Source organism: Polistes fuscatus, unplaced genomic scaffold (genome assembly GCF_010416935.1).
Source record: "Polistes fuscatus isolate 324 unplaced genomic scaffold, CU_Pfus_HIC Scaffold8, whole genome shotgun sequence".
NCBI lineage: Eukaryota > Metazoa > Arthropoda > Insecta > Hymenoptera > Vespidae > Polistes > Polistes fuscatus.
The window spans coordinates 7,711,229-7,723,510 of record NW_025113162.1 but is presented as its reverse complement, the minus strand read 5'-3'; the positions used below and the strand labels follow the sequence as shown (position 1 = coordinate 7,723,510).

At 32.4% G+C, this 12,282-nt stretch overlaps 1 protein-coding gene across 2 annotated transcripts in view; it reads left to right on the top strand.

The window, feature by feature from the left end:
- The window catches only part of LOC122524717, a 37,104-nt gene extending 26,120 nt beyond the window's left edge, over positions 1–10,984 (top strand). The window contains exons 1-3 of one of the 2 annotated variants that reach the window (XM_043647122.1): positions 9,434–9,524; positions 9,731–10,052; positions 10,177–10,984. In XM_043647122.1, the coding sequence (XP_043503057.1) occupies positions 9,449–9,524; positions 9,731–10,052; positions 10,177–10,828 (1,050 nt within the window). In that variant the 5' untranslated portion in view covers positions 9,434–9,448 and the 3' untranslated portion in view covers positions 10,829–10,984. Of the gene's footprint in view, positions 1–9,433; positions 9,525–9,730; positions 10,053–10,176 lie in introns of those variants that run through there. The other variant, XM_043647123.1, reaches the window with a different exon arrangement.
- The last annotated feature ends 1,298 nt before the right edge of the window (positions 10,985–12,282 follow it).

Genomic DNA, 12,282 nt, shown 5'->3' with positions numbered 1-12,282 from the left:
TACCTTTAATGTGACAAGCTTTTGATATCTCGTCACGTTACGCGTTTGCATGAAACAAAAACGATCTACCCGCGGAATCGGTGGCACGAACACACAACAGAGTTAACCTAACCGTAATATAACATAACGTAATATAATATAACATAACATAATTTATCGTAACGTAATCCAATGCGTGTATATATGTATCAATCAAAAAATAGAATCACGTTGTTTCTTTTTTTTTCTTGTTGAAGAGAATTGATTATAAATTCGTGGATTATCGTTCGACGAAGTGAAACAAGTTTCTCTTCTTTGAGACGCCATCTTGGAATCGATCGATAATCTTTATCGACGACAGTTAATTAATCTTTTCTTTATTATTATTATTGTTATTGTTATTATTATTATTATCGTTTGAGTATAATAAAAAAAGAAATTTTGTACGTTCGGGTGTATGTTGGTGTAATTAAAATAACAATTAAGCAGATATATTGTTGTACATGCATACATCGAATGTTATACATCTGCAAATACAAAAAATGATATACACGTATGCGAAGATAAAATTTTGTATTTAAAACGATAAAATTGACTGCTTTTATCGTTTGTTGGAATTGTTAAGGATTGCTAAAATATTTTTGATGAAATTATACATTGATGTATATATATATATATATATATATATATACAGATACACGCATTTCATTTATTATCGATGCATATATACAGAATTGGTGCTACTATTTGCGAATAAATCTTTTTTCGATGTCAACTGATTGTGAATTTCGAAATACCGGTCAACATTGGAAATAAGGGTCATCGTTGCATATTTTATGTAATCCGAGAGTCGCATAAAATGAACGATAATTGGAAGAAGTTATTAACGATTCCAAGTCGATCAAACAAATCCTTGCGTTAAATACTTACTGGATCAATGCATATATACGTATATTAATATACACACATATGTATTTATATAGTTAAATAAATAGAGAGAGCAAAATCGATTATTGTCAAGGGAAATAAACTTTTGATTCGTTTACTTTCCAATGAAATAATAACATTGTTGTTGTTTATTGCTAAGTCAGCAATGATGTATTTTATTTTCAATACGTTTTCTCTCTTTTTTTCCCCTTTTGTTTCAATTAAATCAGATAAAATAACTAATATTTCGTGTTGACGATTAATTATCAATTCATTTAATGTTTATAATATACATATAAATATAATACACATATACATATACAGGTGAAATGAGAAAGAGAACAAAATCAAAATCAAAATTTAGTAAAATCGAACGATGAGATAGAAAAATCATCATATCTCTGCCACTTTCCGATAACCTTGTGCATTGTGTCCTCGTCGCGAAAATGTGGCGTCACAAGTCTGTTCTTTATATGTGTATATATGTGTGTGTGTGTGCGCGCGCGTGCACGCGTTGTGTATTCGTGCAGACTTGGCGTCGCAGAGAGAGTCAATTGCAATAAGAATTTTTATAAGAGAACTTGGATGTACTTGCACATATATATATGTGTGTGTGTGTGTATATATTTATTTATGAACATTGTAGAAAGGAAAGGAAGAAGGTGCGATAGAAACCTTTTCATTTTCTTCCTGCAAATGGAAACGTCCAATAGGCGAATAGAAAAGTTGTTTCTTGCTGCCGTTGGTGTTTGTTCGATACCCGTGCCAAGGAAAATATTAGAAATATATGCAAGTAGAGGGGAGGGGGTGAGAAAAAGATAGAAGAAGTAGAAGAGCTAGCACTAAAATTTGTGGTTAATCGATTAAAATGGAAGAAAATTGGGTAGAGAGTGAAAAATAGGAAAATATTTGAAATGTATATCCAACGTGGTCGAAATATTTTTTTTCAACAATGGCGTGTCCGGTTCACTGGACGCATTTATTTATAAACGCGCGTAAAAGCAGCAAAGCATTCACCGATTTCTTTTTAAGCAGCTAGCGCGCATTCCTTTCAAGGCCCCTGCAGAGAGAGAGAGAGAAAGAGAGAGAGAGAGAGAACGGACACAGGCCAACGTTCCGTAGAAGTGAACAGTCTTCGTTATTCTTCTTTAACATACCTAACTAACATAAGCTGTAACACATTGCTGCACAACTTTCTCTACTTTGATTATTGTAAATCAATGCAACGATTCCTTTTTTATACAGCTATATGTATATTAATATTTTTCTCTCTACCTTTTGAATTGTTTTCAAATTGGGGCCGCCATTTTGAAAATGGCGTTCGCGATAGATAGATCGAATATCGATTAATATCGATTTAACGGTTACGAATTATTTGAATTTAATCGTGAAATAATTCGAATTGTTATTGAAAAGGATATTATGTTGATATAACAAAAATCTAATTTCATTTGAGGTTGAAGTTTCGTTTAATCGGCAAACGCTGTAGAACAATGATGTAAGAGAGTAGGATGGATGTAACGGTACGCATTCACCGAAGTAAGTACATACATACATGATACATACATATGTACATATCTATGTACTACGAGTTAAACTGTGAAGCGCTTCGGTCCGACTTATGGTATGTGTATACGTATATATGTACGTTTATGTGTGTGTGTGTGTGTGGGTGAATGTTGGTGGTATCGTCTCGCAGAACGGAAATCGATCGAAGAGTCCATTGCCGAGAGTGGAGGGGGGAGCCAAGCTAATGAATTATTTCATCATCGAAATAAGAATAGCAAACAAATGTAAAATATTACAATACCCCCCACCCCCCTCGAAATACCCTCTAATTATGGGTAAATCCAATCATATGTTTTTCGCGATCGAAAAACTAATTTAATTTATTTCAAAATAAATGATTATTTCATCAAAATCGCGAGACAAATTGTTAATATTTGTAACGTTTACAAACGAAGAGATTCGTACAAAATGATTGTATTATTCGCGAGTAAAGATCGAGAATGGTGGATTATTAAGAAGAAGAAGAAAAAAACCAAGAATGAAATAAAAGGAAAATTCACACGAGCAAGTAATACGTTTAAGAAGGAAACAGGAGGGTGGGAGGGGGTTGTAGGTTGGTAGGAGGATTCTAAGAGGACGCACGAGTCAGTGACTTCGAAGGTAGACTTTACAGGTTAGGTAACGTGTATATATCCATGCCGTGGTTTTTTCATTCGCGGAGAAAGTTAGCCTAGGCGTACCTCGAGCGTAAAATCGGTTGCCTCCTCTCTCAGTGATACACCTTCTTCCCTTTTTCCTTACTTCCTTCCTTCCTTTCTTCCTTGTCCTTCCTCTGCAACCTTTCTTCTCTTTCTTTGACCCCTCCCCCACCCCATTGAAATTTTCTTTCAAATACCACACACAGGTGTCATCCTTGCAAGTTTCAACGAAATGATCGTTCTTTTCTTTTACCTTTCTCTATTTAAAAAATATCTTTACTCATATATTTCTTTCTTCTTTATCTAATTTAATATCTAACAAATTAAATCAGTTATATATTTACAGTTTAGTTTCCATATTGTCTCGCCTACTGTCGCACAAATCATTTTATCTATGTTCTCGATGTACTCATCCGAAGATATTAAATATATATATATATAGATAAGTAGATAGTGATGGTGAGAATGAGATAAACGATAATCTTTCGTGGGAAAGATAATTTTTTTTTTTTAATTTTCGAGTACAAAAAGGGAAATCCATTTGAATTCTCAGCGTTATTGTACGTTATAGCTCACAGAAGTTCTCGTAATTCGAGACAACTCGTTAATCCTTTTTTTTTAATTTTTATCTTCCACATTCGGACAGATTGAATTTCTTTCTAAAAAAACGCAACAATGATTTAATTTCAACATAATCGCAAAACTGACATCCAATAATATAATATATATATGACAACATGTTTTCATAGAGTCTCGAAATCGATCGATATCTAAAGAAAGTCTTTCACTCACTTTCCGAAACAGGTTTATATACTTACATACATTCTCTGTACGCGTCTCTACTACTTTCGAAGAACTACGACGTGCTACTTTATTACGAATACCTGTCCCCCATAAGAGAGTAGGTCAAAATAGGTACACGATCATATCGACCAGTAAAAAGCAAGCTTTTAATAATTCATCGAGAACTGATCCAATCGGAAGAGCTCATACAACAATCAGAGCGTTATCGTCAAATTTGAATAATAACCGTTATAAAAATACATTTGTTAATATGAATATAATAACACATAAGTTAATTAATAAATAACATTTCGAGACTAATAACAAAATAATAGTTCAATCTAAACAAATACGTATACGTATATATTAAATTAACCTATAAAAAGTTATCCATCGGATGAAAGAAAGTAGGGATTCGATTATCCTTATTTGTATCGTAGTGTTTAATTCGAAAATGATCTACTTGATTATCTTGGATCTCATTAACGTTCCATCACGTTACGAAGAAACAAGGAGGTATCGAATAGTTGAAATTCCTTAAAGAAAAAGAAGAAGAAGGGATATTAAAGTTATGCGTTACATTTTTTTCCCCAATTCTGATTTTCATTTCAGCAGAATGAGATAGATTGATAGTAAAACTTTTCGACGATCTCGTCTTCTTGATAATACCGCAAATGTTATTTCTTTCTTTCTTCTTTTTTTTTTTTTAGCAACAAGTGTCACGAGCGCGCGCGCGAGCGCATGCCTTATACACACTCCGTTATGTCGATTCTTTCAGTTTGCAACGGAATCCGTACGAGGACGATGATTCGTCGCCATTCTGCGTGATTGTCGCCATCTATCGACCGATCACCTAACTAAAATTCTCGTACTTGATTATTTCAAGAGAACGCGCGTAGTATTCGTGACTTCATCATCGTGATAACAACGAGTGTTGGAAATTAATTTAATAACGATGTTCAACTGATAACATTAGTTGAAAAAATTATTTCTTTTTTCTTCTTTTTTTTTAATTTTCATTTTTATTCCTATTCTTTTTTTACATTATCATTTGAAATTCATCGATGAAGTTTAGACGCGTTGTTTTTATTGGTGGATAATGAGGAGGAGGAGGAGGAGGAGGAGTGGGGGCAGATAAAGAAAAATGTTAAGAGAATTATTTTTAAAACTTTTTTTTCTTATCCTTTTTATCACTGTAAACGTATTATATATAAAATATCGATATTCTTATAAAACAATAATGTCGTTTACGTATTTGTCACTAAACAGACAATAAATTTATCCGTTAAAAAAGGACGAGCCTTCTGACAAGTTACGCGACCTATGAAATAATCCATGACATCAAAGGAAGTTTTTTTTACTACTACGACAAACTAAGTAAGCGAATAAAAGCATATATCCTGTTTGTTAATAATTTCGCGCGCGTGTTAGTCTGGAAAATCCTAAAAATAAGTGTCACGTTAAATTCCTCGAAATAAAATACCCGATGAGTTTGCAGGAATGATATTGATACGATAGAAATATATTATAATATCTTGCTGTACTTTCCACGAAACAAATCTTTTTCATAGAAATATGATTAAGTATAATACAAGTGATGTGTTAATTCGGGGAAAAATCAACACACACACAGAGACATACATACACACACCTATATATTTATAAACATGTAGATTTAAATTCGTCGAATCAAAATCGTATTCGATGAATGATGTACGATATTATTATTCGATTTTCCTACTATGTAGATTTTTTGTATTTTTGTCTTATTTTTTTTTTCTTATTCACGGCAGCAATAATCGCAGCTAATCAAAACGGAACAATCATCGAATGACGAAATAATTCAGGATACGTAAAACAGTAGTACGATGATGGTGATGATGATGATGGTTAGTCGAGTAGTTGTATCTCTAAAGTAGAACGCACACTTACGTTTACTACTTACGCGACTTAAGCAGAGACAGATCGGTACACACACACATTTACGCGCGCGCGCGCGCATCATTCTGTCATCCGGTATCACGAACGCGTGATCTAAAGCACGGATAAATAAATAGACGTAAGTTAACGTTTCGGCTTGCTTAACGATTTAATTCTCCCTCGGTTTGTTGTAGCCATTTAATTAGTTAACCTACAATTGACCCACTTAAAAAAGGAACTTACTCTTTTAAAAAGAAGATACTACTACTACTACTACTATACCGACCAGATTTCACACGAAATCACTACGATTTGTACTTTACTTTCTACTTACTACATATATATGTATATCATGTGTCTTCTTTCTTCCTTTCAATTCCTTCTTTTCCTTTCCTTTCCTTTCCTTTCCTTTCTTTTCTTTTCTTTTATTTTATTTTATTTTATTTTATTTTATCGTTCTTCTTCTATTCCCAACCAAGTCGCATAATTGTATCTCATTTCACAAGCAGCTTTCTATTAACGGAATGTAAAACCACGAGATAGATAATATGTTGTGTCGCATGGAAAAAAAAAAAAGAAAAAGAAAAAAAGAACTCCGCCATTTTGAATTTGCATATACATACGTATAATTGCATGCCTTCTTCTCTTAACGCTACCGATTGACATTTATATGTGTCTTTTTTTTTTTCTTTTTTTTTTTTGTTGTTGTTTCCTGTCTTATCAATCACCACGAGAAATGATTTGCTAATCGATTACACATTCACACATATTTTATTTATATATGTATATACAGTAAAACGTAAATCACTTATGTATAATTATATATTACGGGATTTTCGTGGTTCGATTTAAGGAATTAACTTTTGCAGGAAGCGAAACACAAGTTGCGTCCAAAAAAGCACCGAGGCGAAACAATCGTGTCCTCGTTTTCTACTAAAACACCGACGCGCTTACCGAGCCGATGAGAAAAAGCATTCGTAGGATAGAAACACACCTTACCTTCATTCATATATACACGTACACGTGTCACATATACACACACACACAGAGAGACGTAGTCGCGTTCGAACGTTTAAACCTACTTTTATAAATGCGATTTTTGTCACATAAATAAACGTATGTTATGAAAGAAAGAAAAAAAAAAACACAAAATTTTGGTCACAAAATTCGTGACCAAATTTCGTATCTCTTATTTTTCAACATTTTCGTGACACGAAATGAATAATATATTTATTATCGTTTTACGCAAAAATTTAATCAATGGAGGGGGGTATACGTTAAAAGTTTTACGTTGAAGAATTGAAAACGTTCAATTTCAATTTCGTAGACAAAATTTAAAGTATAATTATTATCTTTTTTTTTCTTTTTTTTTTTCGAATAATTTATTTTCTATTATTTTACTTTAGAAACGACGGACATTTTCTTATCTAAAAATTTCTGTCAACGATTACTCGGAAATAACGAAGGTAATCGTATGCGTGGAATAGATGTTTGAAGAATGTAATAAGAAGAAGAAGAAGAATATTTATTTCAAAAAAAGTGATGAGATAATCAGTTCGGAGAAATCCAATCTCTCCTTCTCTTGGTTACTACTTTGAAATGATATTCCGAAACGATTTGTTTATGAAAATGAAACAATTTAAACATTTTACCGAAGGAAGGTTACAAAGGAACGATTTCATATCCCGTCGCGTCTTTATCCATTGGCCTTGCAACTTTAGTAAAACATCTTTGTGGCATTTAATGCATTTTTTTCATTGGCCATAACATACACATATATATGAGAACAACAACAAAAATTACATTTCATAATTGAGAATTATAAAATCGTCATAAAAAATATTATACAAGTTCAGAGAAAATTGATAATATCAAAATTAATTAAAAAAAAAAAACAAAAAAAAAAACAAAACAAAACAAAACATAACCTCATCTAATATATAACAGTAATTACTTACTGCAGAATAGGTCTATAAATTTTGAAAATTATTTAAAAACAACACACATCAAACAATATGATTTAATTTTTACGATTATTTATCAAATTTATTGCATTTTATATATTGTAAGGATATTAATTGTCTAAACTATTACCTCGTATAACGAAACATATATACATATACATACGTACGTTACATGTATTTACGAATTAAAAACCAAAAAATAAAGAAATAATAAATGAATAAGTAGAGAGAGCAATGAGATCCGCTTAAAAAAAAACAAAAAAAAAGAAAGAAAAAAAATTAGCAAACCTGGGTGCAGTATTATACTTGGCTAGGTGATTGTGACTGCCTGTCTATTATACGTCATTTTCATAGCAACCGTATGATTCAATCGTGACGCATTTAAAGTACAAGTTTGCCGTCGTCGTCGTCGTCATCGAAAACTAGGGAATATGTAAAAAGGTTTTTCCTTTATGGATCGGCACGCTGGATAATATTATTGTCTCTCTCTTTCTATCATATTTTCTTTCAAACACTAGATAGATTATTACCCAACGAGAAGATTATTTTCCTATGACCGGTGTAACGTTTTTTTTTTTTTTTTTTTTTTTTCTCGAATTCGCATAGTTGAATCTCTCTAATAAGTGAAAGATAATTCGTAATTTATATCCCGGGGGTTCCCTTTTTTATTTCTTTCTTTCTTTCTTTCTTTTTTTTTTTTTTTTTATTTGTGTAAAAATCTTGAGAAAATTATACGACTTCGTTTGTATACGTATATAACGTTATTATTACGCAAAAGAGAAGAAAAATTTGTATTCAGAAACTTTATCTACAATGTTCTATACCGACAATAAATAATATCGTAAAATCAAGTTCTCGTGTTGACATTTTCATGATATTTTAACGAACGCGTCATATTATTATTCATTGTAATATTATTCATGTATAGAGATATTTCAATAATTTGAAAAATATTCAATAAAAAAGAAAAAGAGAAACATACGAATTATACTACATAATTTATATATATGGTAGTGTGTGAAAGAAAATAAAAAACGTAAGTTTATCGTCTGAACGACAAATTGTTGTATTTTTATCTATACGACGACGGCCATATTGAATTTATTAAATAACCTTTTACGCGAAAGCTTCGGGTAACATTGCTTTGTGTATCGCCAACGAGAGATAATTTTGTCAACCTTGAAACGAATAAATAACGTTCGCGAGAACATGCATCTCTCGTCTTCTTCGTTTTCGTTTTCTTCGCGGTCTTGCGTATATTTTTTATTGTGACTAGAGGCGGGAACAAACAACATGGCGGCGTGTTTCGAAAAAGGATAAAAAGGAAAGAGAGGAGAGATGTGTGTTCCACTGTATAACGTCAATTTGATCGCGTTTCGTTGAAAAGACGGAAACGAAGAGTAACTGGGTCAGTCGTTGACAATAGAAGGAAAGAAAGAAAGAAAAAAAAAACGACACCTTCCTTCATCGTTATCGACGTGTAGTCGGAGTCTACCTTTGCAAGAATATAATTATTTGCTTATCAACCACTCAAATTTGTTATTTTGAGCGTGTAACCTTTTTAAAAAGAAACAATTTTATTTTTTTTGATACTATTATCAAACTTAATTAACTTAACTGAGATTTAGTATTTCGATAAATTATTTATAGTCATTTTATTTTCATTTCATGATTAAATATATATTTGTTATATTAAATGTATCACTTCGGAAGAAAAGATTCATCGGACTTGGTTTCACACCAGGTGAACTTCGATGTTGTTTTATTTTTTGTATTTCTTTTTTTTTTTGTTTTTACTTATCTTTCGTCCACATTTACACTTCCTTTCAAAATATTAAATATGTTGCTCCTTGACACTCCTCGTATGTCGTAAAACATTCTTGTCAATAGTAAATGTTATAACGACCTATTAAAAATATTAACATATACATTTTTCTTGTTTTTTTTCAGAAGCTAAGATGAGATTGGAAGAAGATTTAGTGATTCGTAGGAGCAGACCCACGATGATTTCGGCAAAATATCGTGCGAGAGAGGAACGTCGCAGACTTCTGAAAATCTCCGCAGGAAAATTGCGTAGAATCGAGGATCCCGAGGCTAGTTTGTGTAGATCTGTGTTAATAAACAACGCAGTTAGACGATTGCAGCGTGAAAACCGGGACGAGAAGACTAGGAACTATGGACTTCCGGTGGTCACGTATTTGAATGACTCGACGAAGGAGAATAACATTTCTAGTAATCTTATCGTTGACGATGACAATTCTTCGAGAAAGAGGTGAGAGCAAAGAAAAATAATAATTAGTTGTTTCATTGTTGGTAGTAAATTGTTAATATTATTGAAAAAAAAATGAATCGATAATAAAATAAGGATTTGTTTTGAATTGTTTTTATTTTGACAGGCTGGCCGATGATATAAGGAACGATGGGCTCAGTACGAAACGTCAAAGGCACGACGATTTGGATTTGCAAGACGACGTTTTCAGTGACTTTTACATCCTACCACCGACCCCCAGATTACTATCTCATATCGACGACGTTCACGACGCTGAATCGGCTCATCATCACTTGGTTTATTCAGAGGATCGTTTAGGTGGTACGATTGACGTAAGTGATCCTACAAATCTGATCGATCCAACGTCAACGGCGAACGTAACCTCAACGACAACAACGACACCAACGATACCAGTAGCAGTATCATCCCCAACCTCAACGACGACGATAACTGGGAACGTTCATAACAGCTGCAACAATTCTGGTTTCTTCTCAACTGACCTGGACGTGGATCCTAGCACGCAATTATCATCGGCAACCAGATCATCAACGGATGTTAGCATGATGGAAGTTGGTGACGTAGTTGACCCCGACAGGATTTGCGACTTTGCCAGGTTCGCGGACTCTGCTAAAACGTTGGAGGAACGACTGGTCGAATTGCAATCGCTCGACGAACATTTTGACCTAGCCAAATTCGAAAGGAACAACAATCAGAGCTGCGGACGAGCTTTCCACGACATCCAAACTTTCCACAGCCTCGTTCCTGGCTTGGAAACCTAGAGAAAAGTTCTATGCCACGAGCAACATACTTTCCTCGTTTCGTCTAAATCGTTTTTTGATCATACGAACAAGAACAAGGATAATAATCATAATGACGACGACCAAAACGAGGATAATGATAATAATTATAATAGTAATAATAACAATGATGATGATGATGATGATAATGTTGATGATGATGATGATCACGATGATGATAATGATAATGATAATGATAATAATGATCATGATGATGATGATGATGTTGATCACGATGATGATGATGATGATGAAGATGATGATAATGATAACAGTAAATGATGACTTCGATAAAAATGAAGAAGCGAGTCTTCGCTTTCGCAGTACGCACAATGAATCACCAAGAGGATGAACCTAAAAATGTAGAAGAACAAAAAAAAACCATAATCTACAAAGTCAACGATTATATTATATCGAAGAGAGTAAATCGTGCTCGTATATATCAAATACCGTTGAATGATCAATATATATATGTATATATATATATATACGTGCATGAAAATAGAAATGAAGGAAAATAAAAAAAAAAGAGAGAGAGAGAGAGAGAGAAAAGCTTCGTTTTTTCGTGGCAAAAAACTCGAAGGGAGAAAAAGAAAAATATAATGTAAGAAAGAAAGAGAAAGAGAGAGACTTCTTTGTTCTCTTTGTAATATCGCGAGAAGAAGAAGAAGAAGAAGGAACGGAACTGTGTGGAACGGAAAAAAGAAAAATAATTTCGAACTCGAGTCTCTCGTTTGATCCTTTTCTAATTTTTTTTTTCTTTTTTCTTGGGGGGGGGATTTTTTTTCATTTCCTTTTTTTTTTTCTATTTCCAATATTGGGTGAGGAAGAAAAGGAGGAGACGACGAGTATTATTATATTTCTTTGTTCCCAAGTTTGATAACGACAATTTATTTCTCTTATCTCGGACGAATTTATCGGTAACGTTGAAATTTGTTGAATAGTGATAAAAGAAGTGTGACAAAAACAAAATAAAAAGAATTAACCAATGCGTGGTGAATGAACTCGTTCGTCGAAGGAAAAAATAACTCACACGCACACACGTACACGTGATACATGCATCTATATATACATACATATGTGTATATATATATATATAAATTTTTATATATATATATATATATATATTTAAATACACACACATATATATATTATAATAATAATTATTATTCTTTTTATTATTATTATTAATATTACTATTATTATTATCATTATTCTTATTATTATTATTATTACTATTATTTTTATTATTATTATTATTATTATTATTATTATTATTATTATTATTTGTATATATAAATAGAAATATGTTTATAAAAATACGTTAAACGATATTAAACGGGTTTATATACGCTCGGCGATCATTTTACGAAAAAAGAAAAAAAAGGTGGTTACGCGCGGTAACCGAAATTTGCGTCTGAATAAAATTTTAAAAA